The sequence below is a fragment of the Drosophila guanche genome, unplaced genomic scaffold (assembly GCF_900245975.1).
Source record: "Drosophila guanche unplaced genomic scaffold, DGUA_6, whole genome shotgun sequence".
NCBI lineage: Eukaryota > Metazoa > Arthropoda > Insecta > Diptera > Drosophilidae > Drosophila > Drosophila guanche.
The window spans coordinates 783868-810585 of record NW_022995753.1 but is presented as its reverse complement, the minus strand read 5'-3'; the positions used below and the strand labels follow the sequence as shown (position 1 = coordinate 810585).

The following is a 26718-nucleotide window of genomic DNA, read 5'->3' as shown; positions in this document are numbered from 1 at the left end:
GACCGTTGAAACACAGGAGAGAACTTCCCTGGAGAATTTCCTTCATGTAGCATTAAAATCGCCGGTGTAATTTACCTGTCGCCATTGTTAACAGTTAACATGGCTCATCCAAATGTTTCTCTGTTAATAGGTTTATACCAAAGACGAGTACCAAAATAAAACAAAATACTGAAAAGATATAAATTTAAAAAATCCAAATGTACGTAATATATATTATCCTCATTCACGTTTAAAAAAACGCGCGCTTTGTCCTTTATTTTGCATGTGTGACACCTGTTAAGTTAACATAGAAATTTGCGTTAGAATTCAAATTTGCTTCTGTTATGTTATTTCTTAACGCGCTGCTTGATCACTGAATATATTTCAAAATAGCAATCACACTCAAATCAAAGTGAATTCAATAAAATGCTCACATTTATATAGCAAAATAACCATAATGGCAGAGCTCCTAAGGAGCTCCTCTTCATTTTCATTTGTCTTTAATTAGATTTATCTTTAATCTTAAACATTAGACATTATATCCTTCAAATATTCTGTTAAATGTTTCGATATTCTGCTAAATATGTTATTGGTATGTAGAAAATGTGTAGTAGTAATGTCATAAGGTCTGAAGGTATACAATCCAATAAAAAGGATTATTCTTCAATCAGATTAAACTATTATTCCAGTGTTAATACTTTTCAGGATGTTTTGAAAACTAGACATTCTTGTGGATAATTGATTGATAAGTTGGCTTAAATTATTGTTTTAGCGCAGAGCCTACTAACTAGCTAGTAATATTAAATAGAACATCCAAATCGAGGAATATGATTTAAGACTACAGTATATATACGGTATATTTGTAAAATGAAACGGCATAGTTTGGTATATGTTTGAAGGTCTGACCTTATATATTTTGTCGATAGTTCCGCGGCCACACTGATTTTGACTTTGAAACGAACGAACGTGTGTTGTAGTTGTATTCGTGTTCATTCTGTCGGCTGTCGGTCGGGTGTCTCTGTTTTTTCGTGTTTATGCGGTGGTGTATGTTTAAGGCGCGCGCGTTGCGTTGTGTGTTCGTGTGGTACGTCTTTTTTGTTGTTGTTTTCTTCTTCAGCGGGGCAACGGTTTACAACAGAAATGTTTGAACGCAAAAATGTACAAACGATTTTGGTCAACTAATGATATTAAAGTGTGTGTTTGTTGAACCCCAGCATGTCACGAGAGGGTTAAGACAACCTGGTCTTTTGGTCCGTTAATACATGAATCATATTTTTGTTGCTGCTGGTTGTTGTGCATTGGAAAATATAAGAAACGAAACGCTGAATTAAGCTTAAAGTAAAAGCAGAAATTGAGAGTTGTTTTCTTTTTTTTCTGGTTCAGACTGGTGTGTGTGTGTGTGTGCGTTCCACAGTGCGTCGTAGCCGCGGGCAATAGCATAGCAGCAGCAGCAACAATAACAGAAGCAGCGACACCTACGCAACCCGGCGGCAAACGGCGTCGGCAGTCGTTTTTTGGCATGCCGTTGCTTTCTCTCGCGCCCAACCCCGCCCTCCCCGCCCCCCTCTTTGACCGACCTCACCTCATCCACTCTCACTGCCATTTGCCCAGCATCCATCCTCATCCTCTTGCACACCTTCTCACCCACAAGCAGCGCGTTTTTAGCAATTTTCTCTCTCTACGCCTCTCATTCACTCTGCCTGCCACTGTGTTTCTCATTAGTTGTGTGTGCGTGCGTGTGTATGTGTCTGTGTGCTTAAATTTGAATGAAAATTTCTCCACTTCCTGTGTCTCTTGGCTGTTGTTGGTTTTTGGTAATTGAAGAAATGCCGAAAGCACAATCCATGAACTTTTTATGAATGATAAATAATCCATAAATATGGTACATGGAAACATGCAGAAACTTGTCTGTCTCCTCCGGTTCTGCCTGTCCCACATTCAGGTTGTGATGCCAGCAAGCAAAGAGAGGAGAAGAAAGAGCCAGCGGTTTGGGAGAACCCATTGCAGAATCCGTTGCCTTATGGATACGCCTCTAAGAAAAGGCATAGTTAGGGTTCCATTGGAACATTAGTATCTCATGTAAAACACATAATATGCACCATGGGTGCATAGAGAGACAGAGAGAGCACACAGTTAAAGCTTGTTTAAATTTTTGTTTTGTTTTAATGAGCTTTTTTAGGTAGATTTTTATTGTTGTTTTTTACTGCGCTTCATAGCTGAACAATGCTCTGGCTTTCGGCAGCTCTCTCTCTCTCTCTCTTCGCTTTATGGCTCCCCAGTAAAGATCCCAAAGATCAATCAGTGCCGTAATCAATGCAATCTTCCACCTCTGGCAATGCCATCTCATGCTGCTCTCTCTCTCTCTCGCTGTGTTGGCTCTCAACAGAAAACTTAAGTTGAAGGTCTTTTTGTTGTTGTTTGTTTTTTTTAGCATGGCGACAACAACCACTAAAAAAAAAGCTAAACACGACCCTAGGCCACGAAGCAAAGGAAAAGACCTGAATTTGAGGTAAACCGAAGACGAAGATACTCTGCACAGATCATACGATCTAGGTCAAATAAAACAGGGGAATATTTAATGCTTGTCACCCAAAACAACCAATTGGACATTTAAATGTGAGGTCTAGAAAGCAAAATGAAATTAGCTTACATAAGAAGAGTTTTTTAGCTCCATAAATACAAGTCTTTCGATTGTTCAGATCTTCAGATTTCGTCCCAGATCCAAGCTTTTGCTTAAAATCATATAACCCTCTTTGGCTCTGCAAAGTGTATACCCTTGCAAAACTGGTTTTTGCTTTTAGTGTTTTAAATATTTGTTTATTTTATATATTGTATACTTGTGTGTGTTTCCTTTTATTTTGCATTTAAATATTTCATAAAGGCAAAGCTTTCGCTGACGTCAGCCGGAGATTTAAGTTGTTGCTCGGAGAAGGGTGGTGCTGAGTTGGAAGAATGGGATGGTGCGTGCACTTCCATTAGCAACTATTTCTGTGGGCAAAACGAGGGTGGAGGGGGTTCTATAAAATCCAAAGAGAGAGTGAATGAGACATCTGATCATAAGCTTGGCAGACAGAGAGAGAGAGAGAGAGATTCGTCTGCGGCGGCGCAACCGTACCCAAAGCTCAGCTTGAAGTCTGTTTTTTGCTCTCTCTCTTTTGCTCTCGCGCTCTCCCCTTACCATTACCTCATTGCAAGCTTCTCTTTTGCAGACAGATCCCCCCCCCCAAAAAGCCGTCGAGCTTCGACCAATTTAAAACTTAAAATCAACCTAAAACGACTAAAATTCCTTAAATAATGCATTTAATAAAAGTAAAAACTAAACTCTTGCTGAAACTGCCAAAAATTGAAAAAAACTAAGAAACGAGACAATTCAGAGAGTAAACAAAAACCACAGCAACAAACAGCTACCAGCTACCGAGTGAGAGAGAGAGAGAGAGCCACACACACAGAAGAGAGGCGACAGACAGCAGCAGCAGCAACAAAAAGCCACAACAACGGCCACAAAATGTTGTACCAGCTAAGCAAAGCAACAACTAGAATTCGACTCAAAAGGCAAAAAACAACCCAAAAACAACAGCAGCAGCAGCAGCAGAAACATCGACGTGCAACAACAGCAGAAGCAACAACAACAACAACAACAAGAAAAGCCGTTGAACAACATTTATGGCTATGGAGTTTAGCATTTCTGGCAGCATTTATCATTCAGGTAAGACATACAGTACGATTGCAGAAAGAGAGAATTCGTCAACAAATCTACAGAAATAATTTGTACGCACTAGAAAATATGGCAAAATATTAAATTGTTTCTCATTTCCGCATATTTTTGTTGGATTTCTAAGTTATTTATACCTAAAATGCTTCAGAAACACAAACCACTCTCATTCTCAATCTTTGTTGAAATCTTTTTGCTTTTTTTTTACGATCAGTATTCGGGGAATGCTAAACGTGTTTCGTTTTCTAAGGATTTACATATCACATAATACATTTATTTAATTAACTTTCAACTTTTTTAAGAACCAAAAACAAACATTGTGTGTTTAACACAAACTAACAGTTATCTACATATGAAAGTGGAGTGGTGCAGGTTTATTCCGCTCTCCCTTCCACCCTCTTGGTGTGGAAATCACTGCTACTGCTGAGGCGATTTCTGCTGCTCTATTCTTTTGCTTCGCTGTGTCTCTTTGTGTCTCTGCTTCCCATGTTAATTAAATTCAATTATTTCGCATCGTGTTTTTGGTTTCTCGCTCACTCACACACCCGCATCCGCATATCCGCATCAAAGCTTTTGCGTTGGCCTTGAAGACAGTGAGACAGGGGAGCCAGAGAGAGAGACATTTATCAGCATTCTTGCATTCTCTCACACTCGTCTGAAGCAGCGGAAGAAGAGAAGGAGCGACATGACAGACAGAGAGAGAGAGAGAGAAAGAGAATAAACAGCATAACTGATGTATGTATGTATGGATTCGTGGATCCAAGGAAACCCCAAAAAGAAACCTATCCCTAACTGAGTTTCCACCCGGCGAATAGAGATTCTTCGCAGCAATTCAAGATCCCAAATTTATGAACTTCAATAAAGAGAGTAGTCTCGTGAGGTGCCATAAAATCTCCCACAACTTCTTTAAATCCATCTGACTTAGCTTAGAGTTTTTCAATGAAATCTGATTGGCAGCTGGAAGTCCTCTATAGTCCTCTAGTACATGCTGGATGGTATAAATTCTGTTGGAAATATCATCCATAGTATTATCCAGTGAACTCTCCAATTGTTTTTCGTGTTGTATCGATGAAATGTTTGCTGTTTTTCCCCCATTAAGAAAATGCATTTCTCAATTGGATACTCGTTATGCACGTTTCAAAATTTGTTGCGATGTGGGGGAAACTATTCTCATTGTTTACAGTAGGGGGGAGAGCCATCGTACACGATGAATGAATACCCTCCTCCTCCTATTCGTAAACATACATCAGTGGAATATGAGATCCGATCGTAGGTTGGTCAGGGCTTGGCATGCAAAGATTCCACTTTTTTGTTGACAAAATCACTGACGTGTAACGTCACACCCACACCCTTTTTTACGCCGATACCTGTTGCCAATGGGAATCGATTTCCATTTCATTTTCGATCCAAGGGAGGCATCCGCCACTCTATTGCCATTCCCATGTGCTAGTTTTTTGCTTTAGTTGTTTATTTATTTCTCTTGAATATTCCGACATTAAGTCACATGCATAAAAAATGTATTAGTTGCGGAAAAAAATGTACTCGGGAAAAGTCACGTCTTGGAGTAGTTTTCTCTATTAATGGGGGAGGGAGTACCCACACACACAACCATTGATCGTTGTACACCTTCAGGGCTTGCATTCCTTTTAAACGTTGACCTTTAAACGTTGTTTGGCAAAAATGTGAAACGATGTAAATCTGTTCATAATCATTCAATTTTAGTTGGAAATTCTTTAGATGATTTTCCGCTCAAAACTGAAGGAAGAAATATATTCACACTAAATAAAGTTCTACAATTTTCGTAGTTATGTTTTTGGTAAATTGTTAGATAAACATCTCCATCGAATTGTGTTACCAAATACCTTAAATTTTGCCCGAAAAAGTACAAATGTCCAATCAGATTCCATGGTAAAACGCCAACAGAAAATCCACCCGTAAATGAAGCGTAAAATGAGGCTTAAAGAAAAACAATTATCATTGCAGCAAGGCTGACATGGGGACGCCCCACCCATGCTGTGGCAATTAAATGCAGGGGCAAAAATCTGCAGATGCCACAGTTGCAGATAAGACCCCAAGTGCCACACCACACCCATTTCGTGTCATTCTGCGTGGTGGCACGTGGCACAACCGTAACAGAAATCTCTCTGATGAATTTAAGAAAAAAGGAGAAAGAGTGCTGGGAAGGGGTAAGAAATGGTGGGAAGAATGCGAAATGGAGAGAGCAGGCAAGAATGAAGGGGAACATAATTAATTTTTCGTTCGACAACAGAAACAATGAAGGGTTTTTCCCTTACAATCGAAAGAATGCGCAACAGTGGCGCAACCGATTGAACAATCAAATGCAACCCTGTACCGGAGGTGCCCCTGAACAAAATGAAGTTGAGAATAAAAGCTCTTCTGGAATGACTAATTGTATCATTATGTGAATCAATAATTCAGTTTTGAGTGGCACCAATCGTAGATTGAATGCGTCATTGTGTGAATCAAAAGTGAATGGAACTTGAAAGCAATCTTTAAAAGAAGTCCATGAGGTTCGAAGCAGACTCAAATAACGATGCAAAGAATGCAATACAAATGCAGCTTTGAAACCCATGGAAGTCTCACATCCTCTCCCCAGACGAACATATCGGTTTGAGTGTTTGCCAGATCGTTGCAGAAAATCCTCTAAAAATAGTATCTCTCGACAACAAATTTGTTGATGACTTTCCACGGAGCACAGGGCCACTCTCTCTCTCCCTCTGGCTGCATCAAAAACATCAAACGGCAACAAGATGCTGCCAGCAAATGCCGGAAATGCAACATCAAATTGCAACAAGCTAAAGGAAAGAAAGCAAAACCACATGCATATCACAAAAAAGAAAACATTTGCCAGTTTGATTGGCAAAAAAGGGGGAAAACTCCTGTAAAGAGCAACGCTACTGTATCATAAACACGATCAGTTATCGGTTATCGACAGCAAAAGCAACTCTGAAGAGCGGTGGAAAAAACAGGTCCGATTTGCGAAAGCAGCAAAAAGGAAGAAACGAATGGAAACGTGAAATGAAATGACATCAAATGCTTCTCCAGCGAGGAGTTTCCTTCTTCTGTTAGGGTGACTTTTTCACTCTTCTAAACATATGAACATACCTATGTACCATTCGTATGTACAGTATGTATGAGTGTATATACCGTTATATTCGGTTGCGTGTGTGTGTGGGAGACATTAATATTTAGTTTACTGCTGTAGTAGCCATGAATCATAACGAACAATGAACGAATACTCCAGCAGTCCACCCATTTGGGTAGGTTTATGCCCCAGAGGGGAAAACTACCATATGAATTACGTGAGGGGTGGTGAGCACCATTGCACCATTGCACCATTTTGCCCATACTCTTTGCTCTGCTTTATGAAAGTCATCACTTTTATGTGGCCAAACTTTTCGGAGGGAAGTAACACGAAATGTCTGTTTACTAATTACTTGAACCCCCCAAATACACAAAATAGAGACCTCAGACGGTCACGATTATCCACGACATTTGCCATGGCTACAAAATTCCTCCCATTCAAAATAGTATTTCTCAATAGCTATTGAAATATTTTTAATACTCCTCTAAAAATGTATTAAAAACTTGAGAAATTTCTGTTGAAAATTAAAAGGAAAACAAATTCTTACAAATCATTCTGTGTGATAGGATGTGATAGGAGAAAAGCGTAGCGAAATGAGAGAGCTTCTTCTGTCATATTGTAGCTATCCTTTGAAACTAGTATCAAATCGATCCCATCCTCCGATTTCTGGTATTTTATGAGTGCTTTGAAATGCAAATGCAACAAAAACAAAGACGGAGTGCAAATGCTGTCGGGAAAGGCAGAGAAAGGGTGCCCCAGACTCTGGTTGCTGTTTGTGTTGTTTTTGTGTCTAATTGAAATTTATTGACTGCGCGTCGTAAATTGTTTTAGCCCCGCGGTGCAACGGAAAGAGCCCCCAGATCCCAGGGCATGTGCGTGTGCAGTGCATGCTCCATGTTGCATGCCCCCCTACACACACACACACACACACACACTCCCCGCTAAAGGGCGGGTGGGCGGGTGCCCCAGGAAGTCGCTGCAACTCTGCCAAACAGATGAGAAATTCTCGCAATGTTGTTTCAGGCTTTTGAATCAGTTGATTGGCTGTGTGTTTGTTGGCCTAAAAGAAGGCAAAAATGTTGTTGGAATGATGAGTACTAGAGCGAAAGGAATTTAACAACTATTCAGTACTAAATATGACTTAAAAAATATTACAATAAAATCAGATGCCAAAATATAGCTAAAAATACTCCGATTTATACAGTTTCTCACATTTGTAGACAAATTTCCAAAGCTCATCAAGGAGATAAATTGAGATGCGAATGTGAATGACAAATGTCATTGGCCTTGAAAATAAAATTTCTCATTTTTCTGAGGGATATCCGACCCCTCTATGGCTAGTAATTTCTGCGTTTTTGGTTGATTTCTCTCGTTCAAAGAAGGGTGTGAATTCATTTGTCGATTTAATTATTAGTTTTGTGCTGGGAAACGAAATGTTGCTTCTATTTTCCGGCAAACGCGTATCGAGCGTTAGGGTGGTTCCACCATTCATGGTAGAAAAAGTGTCCCAATTCATTCCTACATCCATCCCCTGAACCCACATACTACGCACCACTCACGACGCACCGCGCACCATGAATTTTCATTGACCTTGGGTAGGATTGCAGTTGGAATGCGGAAACCTCAAAAGCAAAACGTTAAACTCAATCGAATCTGAATTCGAATCCAAATCCAAAACCGAAACCGAAACGCGGGGGTTGGTGGTCCTCTGTCCTCTGTCTACCCCAGGAAGGAGCACGAAAGGAAGTTAATCCACTACAGACGGTCCATCAATTTAATTAGCAACCGAATGGACAGAGAGTAAAGTATCTTCTGAAGATACTTCTAAAGAAAGTAATAGCCAAACGATGGGCAGGAGCTAATGCTCGTATAAAGGGTGGGGAGAATTTAGTCAGAGATCGATCTACTTATGGATTTCTGTTTTATAGCTGGAGAACAGATCTTTCTTAATGACATTTTTAGCAATTTATTCAATGAACAGTAAATTATTTTCCTTGATAATTTCAAGTATTTTCCACAAGACCTCAAGAGCAATGGTTTAACGCTTTGATATGTTATCCAAAACGAAGTAAAGTCCTTCAAAAGAAGCCATGAGGATGAGAGTGTGGATGGAAGTTGAGTTATTATCCTCTTGCTGTGTGTGGATTCTGTATGCACAATCATCATATGCAGCCTGTAGGTCTCTATGTTTGGGTGGCGTAATTGAGGCGCCATGCCCCGGAAAATCCGGCCAAAGGATGCCCATTGCCGTTGCCGTTGCCGTTGCCGCGGCACGTGTGGCACAAGCATGTAACTAGACGCTAAATAACGTTTAGCATGGAAATGGCAACATTTTGCATAGACACCTTGCCCCACCTTCATACGGCTTAAACTGTTGGCATAAACATTTTCAGCATTATTTTTTTGTACCCCTTTTCCTTTTGCATTCTTTTGCCCATCTTTTTATCCTCCTTTGGCTGCCCGCTTGGAGTACGTGTTTCATGGCAAGGGAGGGGCAAGAGTCTACGTGCTAAAGTGCACTGCGTAGGAGAGAGTCAACTCTCTCGTCTTGACTGTAAATTGAATTTGCTGCAAGTTGTCTACAACAGAAAGACAGAGAACGAGAGAGTGAGAGTGAGAGAGAGAGGCAAAGAGAGGGATTGCATCCCCTAATCCCCATGGGGGGGTCGGCTTTACCAGTCGACTAGCTGCCTAAACGTTGCAATAAGCTTATGACAACTCCCCACTGCCACATACATACACTGAGGAGATGTGGTATGTGGCGCCCAATGCTGCTGCCACACACACACACATATTTTCTCCTATTCCCAGATTACATGGAACTGCAGTTTGCCAATAAAATGATGCGAAGATATCGGATGAATTATTCTGTTGCCATTCAATCGCACATTTCACATTAAGGAAAGACGCGTGTCCGTCCTGCAAAAGCATTTTATGGCTATTTTTTATGTATTTTTTTCACACAAAAAAGAATTCAATTCCAGAGGTCTAGAAGTCCAGTTTGAAAATGGAAGAAAAATACATGCAATGTTCTGCCATTATAAAGAAATCAAAGCAGATTTCTATAGGCTTTGCCCTCCACGAGTATTTTTCTCCCCTCGCGACGGTGGATTGCATTTTTAACACTTTTTTGGCACGCATTTTTCCCCTGGGCGGTGGGCTGGCTTTTCCCGTTTTCCCAAGGGTGAAATAAACCGTGGAAGGAAGCAGAAGATGCCCATCGTTTTTGGGGGTGGTTGATGGTTCCGATCGGGGCTGGCCTTTACTATATTTTATCGATTGATTGGCATTCGATTGGCCCCTGGCATTGCCTGTCAACACGAGATAGCGCAAAATAATGTCCATTGTCCATTGTCATTTTTCCATCCCGAAACATCTACAAACAACAAGCGAGATAACAAAGAAGGCGAACAAAAAGCGAAAGGAAAACTAAACAAAACAGACAAATATCAAAAGTCTCAAAACATCTGTTGAAAAATGAGAAAAGTGAAATAAAGCCAGAAATATGGAATCGTAAAGGCAAACCATATGGGACGGGACAAGACGGGACCACCAGTGCCAAGCCCTCTCTAATTTTTGTAGGCAAATATCCTTTTTGGACAGGTTTATGCTAATTTATTTATATTCCCCCCCCTTCCGCATATCCCATTGCTGTCCATCTGGTGTTGTAGTGCTCCTGGTGCCATGGTGCCATGGTGCCACCACCAGCGGAAACAATTGAGATATATTTCATATGCTCTAGTTTTTGCTCTTGGATTTCTATGTTTCTGTTTCTGGGTGTTTTTTTTTGTTTCATCTGGGGGTTAAATGTTGAACAACAAATGACATTATCAATGCTTAGAGCAATTACACAAAAACTGAGAGAAAGAGAAGGGTGGCTGTACGTACACACGTACAGCCCATGGCTGTATGGAGGGGATTACGTATAATGAGGCAATAACAATTTGTGCCTGCAGTTGGTCATGACATTCGATTAAGCTGTTGGATGATGATGATAATGCCTTCTTTTATGACTAACATTTCTGCTCTAAATTAATAAAAATCCACAGCTTCCATTAGAGGCATCGCCAAAAAGAACTTTCACTTACTCAACTTCGGCTTGTAGCGCATAGTTCTCTCATTTTATGTCACTGTAGACCAATGTATTCTTTCAGTTATGGGAAATTCGTACAGCTATTTCGAATCTACTGCTAATTAGAACGTAATGGAATGAAATAAAGTTATCCGTTCGCTTAGGGACAACTTGTACGGCCACAAATAGTCCAAATCCAAAGACCCTACTAATTGTTGCTCTTATTTTCCTTTCATTTCAGGTGCGTACAATTGAAGGAGCGGAGCGTGGCACTTTAAAGCCCTAACTCTCCAGCTTATTTGTGTGATTGAAAACCTCGAAAGAGGTGGAGAAAACTTTGAGTGGAATTTGTGGGAGACTTGGAGACGGAGACGAAGGAGCATGCATGTAGATTTCTCTTCAAATACTTGGCATCTACAACAACAGCACATGTACCAGAGGGTCTATGAAAGTAATCTATGAATGAGTGTAGGAAATTCCTTGCTATTTCCATTGTTGGCACAAAGCTTTCAGCTTTCAGAATTATTGTCAAATGGAAGACAAAAGCCACAGCAGGCAGTCAGCCCTTGGGCACAACTCAAACACTTGACGATTGTGCTTCAAATGGGAATTGTTGTGGAATTGTGAATTTCTGTGGCTGTGAGTTTCATTTCAATATTGATCTAAATTCATGTCTATTTATATATCTATGTATACTAGTGTCTACTAAGGCATAAGGCTGAACAAAATATCCACTCCGAACCGTTTAGAATGGAACTAAATTATACATTTGCAAATATATTTTATTGGTATTGATTTGTTCTAAGAACTGTGAAGGTTTTCATCTTCCTGCCATGGACAAACACACAGAGAGAGAGAGAGAGAGAGAGAGAGAGTTAGAGATAAAAAGAGTAAGAAAATCAGAGCCGACAACAATAGCCAACGGCCTTAACCCCTGGAAGCACTTTTTAGAATATAAGAGAGAGCACCTCACATTTAGCAACAGGCAAAAGCTTAGGAGCGAACGTCTGTCTGTCCCACTGTCTAGCTCTTGTCCCTCTTTCTCTCTCTCTCCCTCCTTTTGCTTTTATGTCTCGTCTTGGGGTTTCTTTCTCTCTAAATTCCACTTTGCACTTTGTGACTTAAGCCACACAACAGAGACCAGCACCCACACCGTACATCGTGCACCCACACATACATACACTTGCAGACATTTGTGTGTGTGTGTGTGTGTGTGTGCTGTGCTGCGCTGCTCTTCGATAAATGCGAATGCGGTTTATTTATGCCGTCTGCCTGATTTCCGCTTTTTAAATGCTTCTGCCCTCTGCCACTGCTCTGCCCGCTGTCTACATCTCTGCTGAGGCTCTCCCACTGCTGCTGTTGACGTCTGTCCGCAGCCATCAGCCTCTGCTCTCCCACTGCAGTTGCTTCTGCTTCTGCAGCTGCCTCTCCCTCTGCCGCTGCCTCTGCTCTCTTTCAGTAGCTTGTGGACCTCTATGCCTGCAGTCTCTGCCGTTATGTTCTCCCTCTGCTGCTGCTCTTCCTTTCCTTTTGCTTTTGCTTTTGCTCATTGCCACTGCCAGCAGGTTCTGTTTTTGTTTTTGTTGCTGTTTCTTCTCTCTGCGCTGCTGTTATGCTGGGGGCAGCGGGCTGGCGTTGCTCTGCTGCTATTACAACCTGCATGCTGCACCTCTGTCGGCGCCGGTACTCTTGATGTCATTCTGCCATTATCATTGCCCCTGTCCTCCCGCATATGCGGAATGAAACAGGTAGACAGATAGAAACAGAACAACAAGCAAACACATGTATTTGCATTTTCTATGCACTCAATGCATTTACAGTTAATCATTGTTTCATTCTCTGCCCCTCTGGCCAGCTTTTTATGTGCCTCTTCATATGCAATTTCTACTCTTTAGCCGCCTCTTTCTCCATCCCCGCTGAGGTGTTAAGTGGAGCATCAATTGGCCCTGACCAAAGTGCAGGGCAATTAAAGAGAGCGCAGCGCACCAGAGAGTAACTAGTGGAAGATATTGAAATGAGGAACGAGGCAGACACCAATTGAGAGTAGATTCAGTGAATCAAGCAAAGACAGAGAATCGCAGAAGATCATATGATCTATTCGTTCCCCGTTGGCCTCAATGGCTTATGCCATTCTCCAGACTGAGCGGAGCTCTCGGAATTCCATCACGGAATTCCATTGAAAGTGTTTAGTTCTCCCTTACCACTGGTATTTTTTGTTGGTTTTTGTTTGTTTCTTTATTGCAAACTCAATCAAATGCCAATTTAACGCGTATCCCTCTTAAAGCAAACTCTGCAACAGGGTGGTGGAACAGGGAGTGGTGCAGTGGCAATATCGGGTTGCAACATCATGCTGCAACCCTTTTTCAAAAGAGAATTAGATGCAATGACCGCAAAACCGAAATGCCCAGCCACCCATCGTGCAATGTGTTGAAAGTCGAAAGTCGGAAGGTCAAAGCCATGAATGGGCATGGGTATGGGGGTTGGGTTTCGGTATGTTGCGGTCCATATGCAAATGATCCTAATTAGATGACAGGACACGCACATGTGTATTGGCTGGCAGCCGTTCTTGGACGTTGTCGGGGTCACCAATTGCTGCTGCTGCTGCTGCTGCTGCTTCTGTTTCCCTTCTTCTCTTTTTATCTAAACGCCTAATGGAGTTATGAGAGCTGTAAGCTCTGCGGGGCTTTAAAAATTCGAATCGGTTACAGTTAATTGTCAACAAATGTCCCCCTTGTAATCCCCTGACTGCTGCAAAGTCTGGGTGCTCCCTGTAACCCCTGGTGTGTACATATTCAAAATAGATTTATTTTGAAAAAGCTAGCGCTAAAAGGAAAATGATTAATTGCATTTGCTTCTCAGTCTGGGTGGAAAAACGTCCAGGAAAAACCATTTTTCCAAGGGTTGAACGTTTATTCCCTCCCCTGACTTTTTCCACAGACTTTTACTTTCGTGCCTCTGCCCCTGATAAATTAAATTGAATGCGATGCGAAAGCTTGAGAGCTTGAGATGTGATGAAATCCGTTTAAAGGCAACCCCCCCCAAACCCCATTCGGAGTGCCAGCCCCTGTTTTGGTACCCCCCTTGGGTACTGCCACCGCCACCGCCACAGATGCCACTGATGGACGATGATGATGAGAAGCAAAGCCATAGCCGCTTCTTGTCGTTATGGGAGCTAGCTCTCTCTCTCTCTCTGGAATTTTTGATGGCATCCACATCCACCCTCCCCTGGAAATTTCCACTTAATTTTTAGAGGTTTTTCCCCAGCAGGAGCTGGAAAAAGCTCTCGCTGGTCAGAGGAAAATTTGCAGTTGGCTCGGATTTTCCCGCTGCTTGTTTGTTGTTGTGTTTGTGGTTGAAAGAGCCCTCGGACTCGAAGCCATTCCAGGGTATATTTTTTGCCTAGAAAGACTTTTAAATTGCTTTACATTTGATGTACGTTTGAGCTGTTTTCGATGTACGATTTGATGCATTTGAATGAAGATTAAAGCTAGTTGCACAATTTATTGTTGGTGCAATTGATGTTCATCCATTTTAGCAGAATATTTTCATGTATGTACATAATATGTACATAATCGTAAATCCCAGAAATTCTCTTCACATGGCATACATTTTGCTTCCTGGTTTTCTTTTTTCCCTTTTTGCCGCTCCAACTCCACTTTCTTCTACCTCCTCCAATTCCTCCCTTCTCACTCCATTGAGACTCTCTCTCATCCTTCGTGGAGCTGCTGCTGCTGCTGTTGTTACCGTTGATTTTATCGTCTGCTTTGACAGCTGTCGCCCTCCTCATTGTCGAATGACGCTTTTCGCTTTGCCCGCTGCTGTGTTGTTGTCATTCTCGAATGTCGAATGTCGGCTGTCGGCTGTCGGCTGTTGATTGTCGTTTCAAGAGTGTTGTTATCATTGCACGAATCCTCCACCCCGATGCCAGTTGATACGCCCTGATTGATGGGAGGATTCCCTCCAATTTGTGCATGTGTGTGTCCTTTCACTTAGGGCAACTACAGCCTGCCCTGCCCTGTACAGTGCAAAAACAGAGAGTGTCACATTTTTTGTTCGTGTAGAAAAGTTTAAGTGAAAACTAAATTCAATTCAATTCAATTAAAGCTAAAAACTTGTCCAGTTAACTAATTAATTAAATAACTTTCGTCGTTGCAGCCATTGCAACCCCATCCACCCATCTTCCGATCGATTTTCATAGTTTCCATTGAACTTTTCAGACTTTTCGCATTTGCACTTCGAACTTTTAGATGAGAGGGAAACTGCGACTCGTTGGCAACCATTTGACATTCATTAGGGCCACCGCCTTGAGCCGGCAGAGGCAAATGCAAATGCAACAATGGGCCAGCAGTAGAGGCAGAGGCAGAGGAAAAGGCAAAGGCAAAGCCCTCTCGCATTTCCATTTCCGCATCGGCTGTTAGGCAGTTTCCCTGGCAATTTCCTGCCAGCAGCAGTAGCAGCAGCCGCCAGAGTACACGACACCTGCTGCAGGGTGTCGTCTCCTTGCACTTAGGCATTAATGCCCTCCGCTTCTGTCTCTGTTACACTCCTGCCTGCTCTGGCATTGTGCTCCTAAATTGCATTTGCCTCTCCTTTATTTCTACCTTTCTCTGCTTTGCACTCCTCACCCGTTCACTGCCTGGCTCTCTCTCTCTCTCTCTCTCTCTATCTCTCTCCTATTGTCTCTCGTTCTGTGTTGCTATCTTTGTCAACGCTTCCGTCACAGACAAATGGAGTGGGATGAAAATGCACTGAAAGGAAATTGCATTGCCTGAAAGCTCAAAGTTGGACTTATTGTTCGAGGAACATTGATATCTGAAACGTTTCAATGCAATGATGTAAAAAATGTCCCCTAAGCGAGAGGATACACGCGTTTCATTTCACTTTGTTTCACTGTCTGTACAAAGTTCCCATAACTGAAAGGAACGGCCAAGTGTACAGAAATGTATTCCCCAATGAGTCTGCAGAGGACAGGGAAATGTTTATTGATCGTTGGACCACAGCAAATTGAAGTATGCATGAATCCACAGCCCGCTTCTGCCTGGTCACAGGACCCAGGACACTGGACCTCATTAACTGTTTGCACTGTTTGCTCCTCCGCTCCTACGTGAAGCACACACCCACACACACACACACACATACACACATACACACAAAGGCACCGCCCCCGGCCGGCCCCCTGTTGGTGTCACAGCTAATTTTCCATGCAATTACATGCAGTTTCCATTCCTGCCCATCCTGCCCATCCATGACCATGATTGCTGCTGTCTCCATCGTCCAAACGTAACCGGTGTATCCATGACTGGCTGTGTCTCCTCATTTTCCACTTTCACTCGTCACGCTGTCGCCCGCTCCTGTCCGTGGACCCTTGGGGGGCACATCCCGTTGCCACATTTTACCAGTTTCCCTTTTGGTCCCTGCCCTCAGCCATCGTTGGGTTGGCCTCTTAATTGCATCAGTGTCGCTTGATTTAACTTATTCCAAAAGCCAGTCAACAGTTGACCAAATGCAAAATAGAAAAAATGGAGGAAAGAAATTCTTAAATTTAATCAAACTCAATCAAAATCAAAGTAAATTGGGTGTGACTGAAAGATGGTAAAATGAACTTTAAATTGATTCCTTGATTTTGTGGCATTTGCGTAAGTTGAACGCGTCATGCAGCAGCATTCTTCGGTTTTGTCTGCTGAATTTTCTGAATTTAATATTTTAACTTGTCAAATTTGTTTCGTTGATAAATAAACATGAAATGTTGCATTTATTTTGGCATGTTCTCATTTTTTGTGATTGTTAAATTATGCAAATTGTATGCAAAGGGGGGATGTCCTTTAAAGGACATCCAAAGGTGGCAGAGCAAAGGCATAGTCCAATGGTTGCAGGGGAGGTTTTCCTTTTGTTGTTGTTGTTTGTTTTTTCCGTAACAAGTGGGTCAATTGATGGGACACACACACATGGAAATAGGAGAAGAACACAAAATTGTAGGCCCACAAAAACAAAAATCAGAAAGTAAAAACGATTTTTCCTCGAATGGCGGGATTATCCATCTCTTTCTACTACAGATATCCTATGGCCCACGCTCTTTCTTTTTTCTCTTTATTCTTTCTCTCTTTCTGTTCCTCGTCTTGGATTCATTCATGGAAATGCAAATATTTCGCGCGTTTGCTAACATTTTATCTAACGGCATTTACTGCGCAACAATTTCAGCTTTCTGTCTCCCTTGCTCTCCACCAATCCGTCTCTCGCTCTCTCTCTCTCCCTTTCTGTGTTTTTGCCTTTTGTTTGCTTCCACCACCCACATTCCCGTTCGTTCCCGCTCTGTCCTTATCGGTTTTGGTGTGGCCCCAAACATTGCGTATGTACACACAGAAGGACGCAGGACGCAGGACGAAGCGAAGCGAAGCGCAAGTTTTCGCCGGCAGGAAGTTTGCCTTTTCGGCCCTGTGTGTGTGTGTGTTCGTGCTTTACCTCTCTTTCTCGCTCCCTCTTTGTGTGAGTGTGTGTGTGTGTGTGTGTGTATATGCCGAAAATATATCGATTTTCCCTGTTCCCTGCTTTTTTATTATTAAACATTTCCTTTTTGGTGCTCTCTCCTTCGCACTTTTTGGCCTTTTGTTGTCTGCACTTTGTTGTTGTTGTTGCCAGACGAGAAGACTTCCTTTTCGTTGCTGTTTCTGTTTCTGTTCCGCTTCTTGTGATTCTGCATCTTGGCCAAATTCTGCTTCCTTTCTGTGGCCTACGAGCCCGAAAAAGTTTCACCGGTTTTCTGGTGTCGTTGGAGCAAAAAATCTCTTAGACCATAAGGCGAGGCGACAGCGTTCCTGCGTGCCACGTTCCATTAAGAATGGTTAAATGTCTTCAATTGCAGAAACACATTGCAATCGGATGAATATTAAAGAAATTGCCAAGAAAATAAATGGAACTCTTGGCCCTCGAATGACCCCCAAAAGCCTTATGCTTCTATGACCATAATCAAAATAATTTATGATTTCATAATTTTATTCGTAAGTAAAGAAAAAGATAAAATGACAATGACTTTCGTGGCTGCCTCTCACCCTCTCTTTCTTTTTACTTCTCACTCCCAGTGTGGCTTAGCCATTAAGTGCATGTCCGACAAACAATTGCTGACTGCGAAATCTATTCGGAAAGCGAGTTTGTTGCAGCACAAATTTGTTAACCACAACAACTCTTCGAGGGTATATAGACATTGGTGCGCCAAACCTTCAGAATTGGTTTTTTTGTACTCTTTTTTAATGCTGGCTTGGCCCTATTTTTGCGTGTGTGTGTGTGCAGCTTTCCGCATAGTTGAGGAACTTCCCCTCTCGACCACACCTCCATCCGCCCATCAGCAGCAGGCCAAGCATCCCCCTTGGCTTGCAGGCATTTGAAAGAAACATTTTGTAGGAGAAAACAAATTGAATTTGTCTGCCTGGGATTGCGAATGGTAGGAAAGTTGTTTTCATCTCTTTTTTGTGTGTGTAGTAGAGGGAAAGGGAGAGAGGGAGAAAGCAGAGTGCTTACTGTTCAGACAGCCCAGGCTTCACTTTCAGGCGGGCATTCTCGGTCTGCAGAAACATTCCCCCCTCGAGGGAGCTCACACACACAAAGAGTACAAAAACGCCCAAGGAAGCAAAAACCAGAAATGGCTACAGGACACAAAAACACACCCACACACATTTTTAAGCACTCCCTATACAAACAAATATATCCTTTATATATAGCATACATGTGTGCCTGTTTGTGTGTGTGTGTGTGTGTTATTTGCGGCTAAAAACTGTTTGCACAAATCCCGACTCCAAAGGATAGGAGAATACCCTCGCCAGACTATAAGAGTGCTGTGTTTATGTAGTTATATGTAACCAGGATATTCAACACCTATCGAAATGCATGTACAAGTCTGTAGGGGGAATATATATCCTTAGCAGTGCCTAAGCCAATGATCATTAATATGGCAACAATAAAGAAAATAGCTTTCTCTTCCAGTGTGGCTTAGCCTTCAGGATAGTGAGTTTTCATGCAGCAGAGGGTATCTTGCAGCCTTACACCTACCACTGTCATTGTTTGCCCGGAATGGAATGCAAGTTTTGTTGCTTCTGACATTCCAACAGACACATAATATGTGTAATTTGAGGAATATTCATATCATTCTTGGCCAAGTGAAAGTTCTACACTCAAGTATTCCACTTGTGTCAGCATTTAATTCAATTTTCCACTCTGATTATGTGCATACCTTTTCCATTTGGCTTATGCACGAGTATCATCAGACACGCACAGCAGCTTGGGGAGGTAAGGGAAACACTCTCTGGAGTTTGAAATTGTGCTCTGGACGTAGATTTACCACAAATTCAATTGCAATAGCAAGCCGAAAACTGACTCCAGCGCGGTAGACATTTTGTGCAAAATACATTTAAGGAGGAGGCTTTTGGGATGTTCACTGCTTTCGACTGAGAGAGACAGAGAGAGAGAGAGAGAGCGATGTCTTAGCCAATGCATTAACCACATTCCCATAAGCGAATGGACGCATGCATTTCATTTCATTTTGCAATAAGGAACAAAGGAAAGAAGATAGTTTTATGATGTAAAACAAATTCAAATCTTCTGTGTGTCTCCCAGTGAGACTTTGGCAAGTTCCTCGTGTTCTGGCATACATTTCTCTTGCCTACTTTTTGGGGCACACTCGAAATCCCTTTGTGTGTGCGCCCTCAATCAATCATTTCCTCAATCAATTCATTAAATAACGATATGTTCCACACCCTTTGGTGTCAAAAGACTCCCCTCTTCCCCGAACGGGTTCTCATCGGGGTTAAAACCATAATAAAAGCGAGAGAAAGCGAGAAAGTAAGGGGAAATGGAATAATGGCACTTTGATTTCACTATGCAGCAGCAGCAGCAGCTGCACATTAAGCCTGCGAATGCGATTTTTTCGCAGTAAATTAGGCAAATTAAAATTGCAAATTTCCACCTCCACAGTAGAGGAGGGACATGTGCTGTGTGGCTGGGCTGGCCCGTGCTGTGTCTTGATGCATATTTATGAAAGGTCCTTTCACCCATCGAAGGCGGGCGGGCAGAGTCCTGATCAAATTTGCATTCCATTCGCCCAAAAAGGAAGCAAAGGAAGTAAAAGAAGGGAAAAAAATCATTTTCCTGGGAGAGAGAGAGCAATGAGTAGGTGTAGAGAAAAGAAAGGGAGGAAGGGAGAAAGGGAGAAAGGGAAAGGCTTTCCAGCAGAAGAAAAAGTTGGAGCACAAGAACAATAGAACAAAGTGGCGGGGGGAAAAAGTTGGAGGGGAGAGAGCAGAAAATGAGGCAGTAAGAAGGAGGAAACACAACACGCAAAAGCAGACGACGTTGATTTATGTGTGCAGAAGAGGGAGAGGGAGGTTCAAGGGAGCGACAGAGAGCGAGAGAGTGTGTGTTGAGTGTAGGGGGTCTAGGACTGCGCCATAATGTCCTTGAAAGGGATGTAGCAGTGTATACACATATAAATATATCTACGTATGTATGCGTATGTATGCTTGTGGTACAGGTGTCCCATAGCCAGTGGCAAAAGCCAAAAGAAATGGCATTTCCCATTAATATGGCGTCTTGGTTTTTGCCCTCCCTGCGGCTCCCACGACTGGGACATCCTTCCCTTGTTAATGCCACGAAACCACTTTAATCCCTGCTTTAACCCCGTACAGAAATATGTGTGTGAGTGGCCACAGAATACAAAAACTAAATTGCAAAAGAAAATAGAGGAAAATGAGGAGATCTTTTGACAAAATGCTCACAAGCAAATGGAGTTGCCATTGAGATTGAGATCGGAAATTGCATTTGTGGCTTCGATTGGGAAACGTCCGTTGCACTCTGTTTATCTTCTTCAAGTGTCGCTAGAAAACCCGATGAAAATCCATAAAGACTTTGAGTTGAGATGGAGTTTGAGATAGACTTTGAGTTGCGAAGGTTGAGACCCTTTGTGTTCACAGTCAGAATCCACATGCGAGAAGTTAGAGCTGTATTTTGTGTCATTTATTCGTCAAACGATCAGCAACATTCACTGGAACATTTTCGCCTTGAATAATCGAGTATTCCAATCCGAACAAAGCGAATTTAAGGACTTTATCATCTACCATGCAGTTCTCCCAAATAATTATTTTCTTCGGTGAAATATTATTCACTCTGATGTCTATTACTGTGCTGCTGGCCATACAATGGGTGCTCTACGTAATGGCGCTGCTTGTTAACACCATGATCAGCAGTGTCTGGTTCGGGCTGTTCAAGTGAAGCCTGAAGTCCATGGGTATGATGGGGATGACATAAGCTGGGGAATTCGGATGGGAACACGAGGTGCAGCTGAGGCAACGATAAACAAATGATGTGGTGTGGTGTGGTGTGGTGGTGGCAAGGACAGGTGCAAAACGTGCTGGATACGGAAACGAAAACAGGATTCAGGAGCTGCTGCCTGCATTGTATATTTGTTGAATAAATGTATATTTTAATGGCATATTTCCGAGTGTTCCTAATCCGATTATCCCTCCAAGAGGAACTCTCACTCTCTCTCTCTCTAGTTTTCCCTTAATGTTTTGGCTTTCGCGCAGTTAATCTTCCTTTATGCCATTTTGCCAGATGCAAATTGTAGCCAAATCCTGGACTCTGCTGTGTGGCTGCTGCAAAATGTTAATTAATTTGAATTTCAACATCAACATCACTCTGAAAATGTTTGCAATTGTTGCTGTCTGGAAGAGCACTTTTGGGTCGTGAGAGCAAAGCAGAGCCCCCATTGAAACTAGGAGAGAAAACTCGAGCGAAAACTGATGCAATGACAAAGTGAACTTCCACCATCGGCCCCTCCCTGTCCCTGTCCCTGTCCCTGTCCCTGTCCCTGTCCCTCCCTGTCGACAAGTAGGAAATGCACTGCCAGTGTTGCGTGTAGTTGCTGCCGCTTCTGTCGTTTCTGTCGCTTATAACAATGACACCAAATTGCATCATTAATGGAAAATAGGCAACAACAAAAGCAGACGACAGTGTGGGAGTGGCAGGAGAAGACACACAACAAATGGGAGCTTGGATTGGATGCATTGCATCATGTCGCGCCCTCTTTTTGCTCTCTGCTTAAGTATATCTATGTTGGTATCTGTATCTTTGGATACTGGAATTTAGCGGCTCGAGTTTCGTGCGAGTGACAGCAAGAAAACACCATTGAGATTCCTCAAAAGCAGACTGAAACAGACCGGAAGAGCGCTGAGTACATGCCAAACTACTAAGCCACACTGTAAGAGAGAAAGAGAGAGAGATGGAGAGACAGTCAGTCCCTAAGTCTGAACATGAAATCTCCATTAAATAGTATCCAAACTACCCAATAAAACTCTTAAGAAAATAAAACAAAAATCTGCTCCTTGTTTGCCGCTTCTGCCGCTTCCACGTAACTTCCACTGATTCGCACTGACTTACTCAACACTGGACGTGGGAAATAATCACCGCCAGTGCACGGCAATGGCTGAAAAGTTTTCTGTGTGTGTGCGCTGAAACCAAAAAGTTGTGCAACAAAGTTGTGCATTTCTGCAGGAAATCCCACTGGAAACTTTTGCCTCGAAATGGAGGCATTTTTTGCACTCACTTCCGTCCAACCCTCACCCTCGCCCTGTGCATTTCCAACACTGGAAAGTGGTAGTAGTTTTTGCTCTACTAAATTGGTCCTCAACTCTGTTTACACTCTCTTGTATCAGAGCTGTGCCAGCGACATCGCCATCGCCATCGCCATCGGTATAGCCATCATCAAACAGAAAGCCATTTCCATCCGCCGCAGAAAGCCATCAGAAAGTGTCAGGCAGGTGAAATGTGTTTCTTTTTTATTCACATTGAAAGGCAGAAAATGTGTCGGAATCTCTTGTGGTGGGTAGGTAGGCTGAGTGTTGAGGTTGGTAAACAGCTTTTGGTTCAACAAACTTCAATTAATGGCCCACCGCACAGGTTGAGGCTTTTGTTGTTCCTTTTGTTTGACTTTGGCAAACTACTGCGCAAAAATGGAGCACAAAAATCGAGCGAAAAATGTAAACAATGTGTAATGAAACCAGAAAACATCTTGGCCAACAGCTCGAAGATTTAAATATTCTTACAAAGTGAATATGTGGTAAAGATTTAAGGTTGCATTTTTAAGCAAAGTCTGGCCCAAATATAAGCCTCTTGTACGAGCATTTCTTCAACTAAAACCCACTGGAAAGAGTATAGAAATCAGCTTTTATGACACTTTTCCACAAGCGTCGCCTGTCACACACTATAGCTAGACACTATGCCATCCACCAGCCACACCGCACTGTACCGGTAGGATGGGCAGGAGTATATTTGTATCCAAACCACACAAAATGTGGATGGCTGGCTCTAGCCCTGCCCGTTTAGGCCCCTTGGCAGCGTGGCTGGAGTTTTGTTGCAAATTTCTTTCTACATTTTTTTCATTCACTTTACTTTTGTTTTGTTGCTTCTAGTTTTCTCTCGTCTTTTCTTTATATTGCGATTTCTTGGCAATTCTTTAGTTTATTTTGGCTCTTCATGCCATCGCTTTGTGTGGCTCAAAAATGTGTTGCCTTTTCATGGTTGGCTGGTAAAAAGCTTGCAATTTCTATATTTTATTTATTCTAGCAGCATATTTTTCAATGGAGTTTTTCTTCGAATATTTTCGCTGAGTTTTCCAATATGTGGAATATATTCTTGACATTATTTACCCCAGTCGCCAGCCCCGCTTGCGGTAACCATTTTGTCAAGCCATTTCCAAGATGCATACAAAAAAATAAAAAACTGTCGGAATTGGAAAAACTTTTATGCATGTGGGGGGGGGGGGGGGGGCATAAAAGTTGCAACAATGTTGTTGCGGCCATAAAGTTTTTAATTAAAATTGTGACACACTTTTGTTTGAGTCATTTCGCATGGTCGCAGCTGGAACTCTGGGCAAATATTCAACGATGGTGGCAACCACCAAATTAGTAGATGCAAAAAACAAGAACACAAAACAAAACATTGATTCACTTTGGGATTTGGGTCGTTCGCTCGCTCGCCCGCTCTACGCTGAAAAGCAGATGATGATAAAGGCTCTGGCGCCTTGGCACGAATCTGTCACGAGAAGGATTTTAAATCATGATGTTGCTCTCGCCCTCGCCCTCTCTCTTTCGCTTTAAATCCTTTAAGCATTGAGAGCTCATTCAGCCGGATTGGGGCTAAGGCCTTGCCACGTTTCGTTGCACACAGCAACAGCAGCAAATGCAAAGTGCATTTCGAAGTCGTTTAATTAAAATTGCTGCATGGTGCAGCTGCAAATTTCTAATTAAGATTATAATGCAGCTCGTTCTGTTGTGGCACTAGAGAAGCGACTAGAAAATGCCGAACAAAATGAGCGCAAGAATTCCAATTACAAAATGGAATATAAATGTAATCCTTGCATCCTTGTGCTCCAATTTATATAATTTATGAAATGGAAACTGGGCAAGGGGAAAACTAATCAAATGCGAGTTCTCTTCGGTGTTACTGACTTCTGACATGGCCAAGGCAATGGTCGGGTCATGGGTAAAGGGCAAAGGTAAAGTAAAGACTGGGATGTAGGCATCAAACGGAAGTGCACACACAGCACTTGAGCAATTAAGGTTAATTCCCAGAGATGTGCAATCTACAAAATCCATGAATAATGCCAATTTGATTGATTTTTGGTGTTCATTTGAAATGTGCAATGCGAGCCTCTGCCATGAATGTTCTCGTCCTTGATGATTTCTTACAAAGTTATGTGCGAGTGTTGAGTCATTTAACAATGCTTAGTCCTTATTCCCTGCCAACATTTGCTGGTCACTCTCTAGCAGAAATAAACCCAGGGATAATGCACAGATAATGATGGCTCTGCGATGTGATGTGAATGGGAATGGGAATGGGAATTGCATTGATTTGGCAGTGGTGGGGGCGGGATGACTGTTGCTTTATGCGAATTCCAAATGCCATTTGCATGAGTTGGCTTCATTTAAATGGTCATTTCATGTTTGTTGTTAACCACTCCCATGCAACAAAAAAAAAAAACAAACAGCGCAAATAATATTCCCCCCCCATTTGCGGCCCGAAGTCCTGCCCCTGTCCACGCATGGCTGGGCATCAGGGGAAGAATGGCATAACAACAACGTGCAAAAGTTTGTGGCAAAATGTATTATTATGCAGAAGCAGAGAAGCAAACCCCTTTGCTCCATTTTGCTCCTCCAACTCCTCACATTCTTGGCATTAAATATTGATTTTTCGGCTGTGTTGTGTGGGGGCTGGGGCATAATTTATGCAATCTACAAGACACACACACAATTTTTACAATTTTTAGTTGACAATTGAAATATGTACATGTACATGTACATGCGTGCATGCATATTTTCCATTAATTTTCATTCTATTTGAAACCCACACGCACACACATTTAAAGTTCATTAAATTCGCATTGTTGAAAAAAGAAAAGCACAAAAGTGTTTTAATTAAACTGCTCTATTCGTGATGATAACGCGCAATAAAATTAATTTTAGTATCATTAAAGAGGCGATAATGCTGAATAATTCAATGCAAATACAAGCGCGAAATGTTCGAACATCAACAGAAAATCTGCGCAAGGGATAGAATCATGGATTTACATCGCTTATTGAATAGATTTAATTGAATTTGTTGGATACAAGTTTCAAATAATGCCCATAAATGATCGATATTTGTGCACTATACGTAATTGTCCTTTTTGTTCGTTAGCTGAACGCAGCAGCAGCAGCAGCAGCAAGGGAACGTAAATGTAATGGAAATGCATCCATAAAATAGCGAAAATATTCAGCATTTTCCCCCGAATGTCGAATATGAACGGGGGGCTCTGGGCAATGAAAATACAACTGCAAAATGGCATTTCTTTTACCTTTAGGCCTCATTAGCGTCTCTCTCCATGTGTCTCTCTCTCTCTCTCTCTGCTTAATGGGGACTATCCTGCCCCACCGCCTATCCGCCATCCGCCATCCACCATCAGTGAGCAATTAACAAGATGGCGCCTGCCATTCTTTGTTGGCAGAACTTTTCAATGCACACGCCACTTTCAAATGCAGCCAAAGCAGACACACACACACACACACACACACACACATGTAGCTTTGTGAGGACTGCGCCCAGACACGACACGGAATACCCGTCCCTAAACCGTACACCGTACACCGTGCACCGTGCACGCCATCGCCTTTGGGCCTCCTTCTATATGCCCATTTGTCACAATATTTGCTGTGAATGGAAGGCAACTAATAAATTCTCTTACTGCACTGCCACACTTGTCTCCGTCTCCTTCTCGTTTCTGCCCTGTGCTTGGGCTGTGGCTTGCCTTTGCTGTACTTCGCCCCTCATCGCTTGAGCCTCTGCTCCACTGTGTACACCTGCTAGCAGGTAACAGCTGCTCACACGCTACCTTTTACACCGATGGTTTCATTTTTGGACTGAAGATAACACAAATTGACAGACTGTTAAATAGTTGGAAAAGGTTATCGTGTCCAGTCCTCGCCTCTCTCCAGCTCTGGCTCTGGCTCTGGCACTCCCGACGGAGTTTTGCCTTCGCTGAATTCCACTCCTACGATTGCTCGTCTACTTTTTCTCTGCTGCTTGGCTCCGACAGTTTCGACTTCACTTTGACTGAAAGTTTTCAATGCATACCTACACACATGTCAACAGGGTGAAAGTTTCTATTGGTAAATTGCCTTGCCACAGGCGCAGGACAACAGGACGACGGGACGAAACTTTGAAAGCCTGCATTTTCTTCCTTCTCTATCCCCTGTCCCCTGTCCCTGTCCGTGTGTATCTCTTTGTGGTGTGGTTTATGGTCTAAACCATTCAAAAAATATGTTCCCAGCT

At 42.4% G+C, this 26718-nt stretch overlaps 1 protein-coding gene across 4 annotated transcripts in view; it reads left to right on the top strand.

The window, feature by feature from the left end:
• The first annotated feature begins 939 nt into the window (after positions 1–939).
• The window catches only part of LOC117588421 (tyrosine-protein phosphatase 10D), a 45408-nt gene continuing 19629 nt past the window's right edge, over positions 940–26718 (top strand). For 2 of the 4 annotated variants that reach the window (XM_034279697.1, XM_034279695.1), the window contains exons 1-2: positions 940–1063; positions 3189–3685. In XM_034279697.1, the coding sequence (XP_034135588.1) occupies positions 3485–3685 (201 nt within the window). In that variant the 5' untranslated portion in view covers positions 940–1063; positions 3189–3484. The remainder of the gene's footprint in view (positions 1064–3188; positions 3686–26718) is intronic. The other 2 variants (XM_034279698.1, XM_034279696.1) reach the window with 1 other exon arrangement.